This window comes from Notothenia coriiceps, unplaced genomic scaffold, assembly GCF_000735185.1.
Source record: "Notothenia coriiceps isolate Sejong01 unplaced genomic scaffold, NC01 NC01_scaffold00009217, whole genome shotgun sequence".
NCBI lineage: Eukaryota > Metazoa > Chordata > Actinopteri > Perciformes > Nototheniidae > Notothenia > Notothenia coriiceps.
The window spans coordinates 1-2,965 of NW_011341918.1; the positions used below are offsets into that span (position 1 = coordinate 1).

Genomic DNA, 2,965 nt, shown 5'->3' on the forward strand with positions numbered 1-2,965 from the left:
ATTGTGCAGATTGGTCCATTTCAGAATAATATATATGATGTGTTTTATAATGATTGATCATCAATAGAGATGTCCCGATCCGATCACGTGATCGGGGATCGGAGCCAATCACGTGATTTTCAAAAGATCGGAATCGGGAGAAAAAAAATTGGATCGGGATAAAAAAAAATTTATTTTAATTTTTAAATACTTTTTTTTAAATTTTGTATTCAATGTTAAAAAACAAAATGACCATGTTCAAGTCTTAAAGTCATCCTGAGGCCTTAAGTTTGGTTTCAAATTACAGAACATCATGTATGTGTTGCTTCTTTGGGGCTTGTTTTCATAGACCTGCTTATTTCTCTCAAATCTGGCAACAGAGTGGGCGCAGTGTCTAATTGTAGCAGTAGGCTAACGAGTACTGATAAGCTTTATTTTGTTTTGATCCAATGCTGCACAACTGAACTGATCCAATGCTGCTGTGAAAGAAAGAAGCTATATCCATGTTGGATAGAATATCCAATTTAAATAAAAAAATAACCTTAAGGGACAACTTGAATGCTTTTTTTTCTCTTAATGCATTGCATAAAGATCGGATCGGGAAAAATCGGTATCGGCAAATTGTCAAAATCAAATGATCGGAATCGGATCGGGAGCAAAAAAAGGTGATAGGGACATCCCCCCTGTAACAGCCAGCAGATACCGCCATTTCCTTTTGTGCTTCACCAATAACCACAGAATCAGATCTGTGTTCTACTCACCTCACTTACTCCCTCTTTCTCCGGTTCTTCCTCCCCTCAGGCCTCGGCTCTCTGTTCTCCGGTCCGAACCTCTCTGGGATCACCTCGGACACCCTGAAGGTGGCGGGGGTCCGGCACGCCTCCACCCTGGAGCTCAGCGAGGAGGGTGTGGAGGCGTCAGCCACCACCGCCGTCACCACCATGCGCTCCATCTCCCTGTTCTCAGCCAACTCTCCGTTCTTCTTCGCCCTCGTGGACGACGCCTCGCTGGCCCCCCTCTTCATGGGCCTCGTCACAAACCCCGCCCCCGACCACATGCTCAACGACGACCCCGGGCGAAACAACGGCACCATGAGCGACCAGCCGGAGATGGAGAAGTTATCACCAGAATGAATAATAAACTATTAAAGGTCACCAATTATGCAAAAATATTTTCTACATCAACATGTGTCCCCTCTTCTTCATGTCTCTTCTACATCAACATGTGTCCCCTCTTCTTCATGTCTCTTCTACATCAACATTTGTCCCCTCTTCTTCCTGTCTCTTCTACATCAACATGTGTCCCCTCTTCTTCATGTCTCTTCTACATCAACATGTGTCCCCTCTTCTTCATGTCTCTTCTACATCAACATGTGTCCCCTCTTCTCCATGTCTCTTCTACATCAACATGTGTCCCCTCTGTGGAAAGAGACTCTGAAAGATTCTCTCTCTTTTTGATCTATTTCTATCTGAAAATGAGCTGATCAGATTTTGGCCACTTGATGATGTCATAATGTTGTATGAAATGATGTATTGATCTCAAACAGTTTAATGAGGGACCTTTAAACTATTGGAAATACAGTCGTTTGTTTTATTGTTACTGAGAATATGAACATGTTTAACGTTGATTATGACGGAGGATCACGGTTTGGTTTGATGTTGTTAAATAATGTATAGCTCAAAATGGAAAAATACAAATGTAGTTATATGTATTGAGAATTTACCAGATTTTATTTTGACATTAATCCGTTTTTTTATGCAATACAAATGATAAACTACAGTGTCTAATGGATGTTTGTGTGTTATGATGTTAAAGAGATTCTTCATGCTGATGTTTTATCTACAATGTGATGATTTTAATTTGATATTCAGTCATGTCGGAAATCTAACGCAGTGTTGTTTTGTTCAGGGAGGTTAACCCTTCAAATGTAAGAAGTAGTAAAATAACAGTTTCAGCTTTAAGGCTTTTTCATCTTTATTATCTGAGACTTTGTCAGGGCTCAGGCAGCAGGATGAAGCTCTATACTGTATATATCTATAGACACCTGAGAGGACACTCTGCAGCCCCTCCTGTTTTCACTTTCCTGAATCAGCCCTTCCTCTCCGCGTTGCGCCCCGTGGCTCTGTTTGCTCAGCCTCGTCTCTCCTGCAGAATCAGAAACTGAGCGACGTGGACGCTGCAGAAAGAGGTGAGTGCACTCTGAACGAGCTTTTTGGGGTATTTTGTGCTTTCATGCACACGTTTTGACTTCTTTACATCGTGCAATGAATAGAAATGTCCTGATGACTCAAAGCTGCAGGATGAGAGGTCAGGATCACATCAACTCAATATGTTGTCGTAAAGATACAACCGTCTTAGTGTGTTTCCAGTCACGGAAGAGTTTTGGTTTCTGCACAAAAGTTTCTCACTTTTTACAAAATGCTCCAGCTGTGGAAAAGCTGCAGAGTCCATAGTGTGCTCAAATCTAAATCCTTATATCAATGTGTGGCTTCTGAAGGTCATGCTAAAGTGCAGATGGGGCTTGTTTGCAGCTGCAGGTTATCTGGGGTGAGTTGGTCTTGGTGCCAGGAACATTTCTGCAATTCAGTAAAGCCCATACATGATGAGACAGTGGAGGAGCAGCCAATGAGAAACATTCCTGTGGGTTTCTGCAAGTTCCCTCAGGACACCAGGCTGCTGACTCTTTAGAAAACAAGACACATGATGCAGGATGAATCTGTGCATCGACACAATGTCTACGTTCGACCCGTGTTGCCTTCAGGCTCTGGTGGAACAGTCTGACATCTGTGTGTGCAAACCAAACTGCATCCAGGGGTGACATACGTCTGCAGCAGGGGATAGGAGAAAGTGCATCATTATTACCATCTTCTTGTTCATCTTCTATTTGTTGCTATAATCTCATTTGAGCTGCTCTCGTCCTTTTCCATTTCATTTGAAAACAGATGAGAGTTTTTGGAGAAGTCGTTAAAAAAAAGTCCAAAAGTCT

General features: G+C 42.3%; 1 protein-coding gene across 1 annotated transcript; it reads left to right on the forward strand.

The window, feature by feature from the left end:
• Positions 1–780: 780 nt before the first annotated feature.
• LOC104945152 (alpha-2-antiplasmin-like) lies at positions 781–1,200 on the forward strand (the record flags this gene model as incomplete). The annotated part of the gene is made up of 1 exon (XM_010770779.1): positions 781–1,200. A coding segment is annotated over one exon (332 nt), but the record flags the coding sequence as incomplete, so codon positions are not given.
• Positions 1,201–2,965: the final 1,765 nt, after the last annotated feature.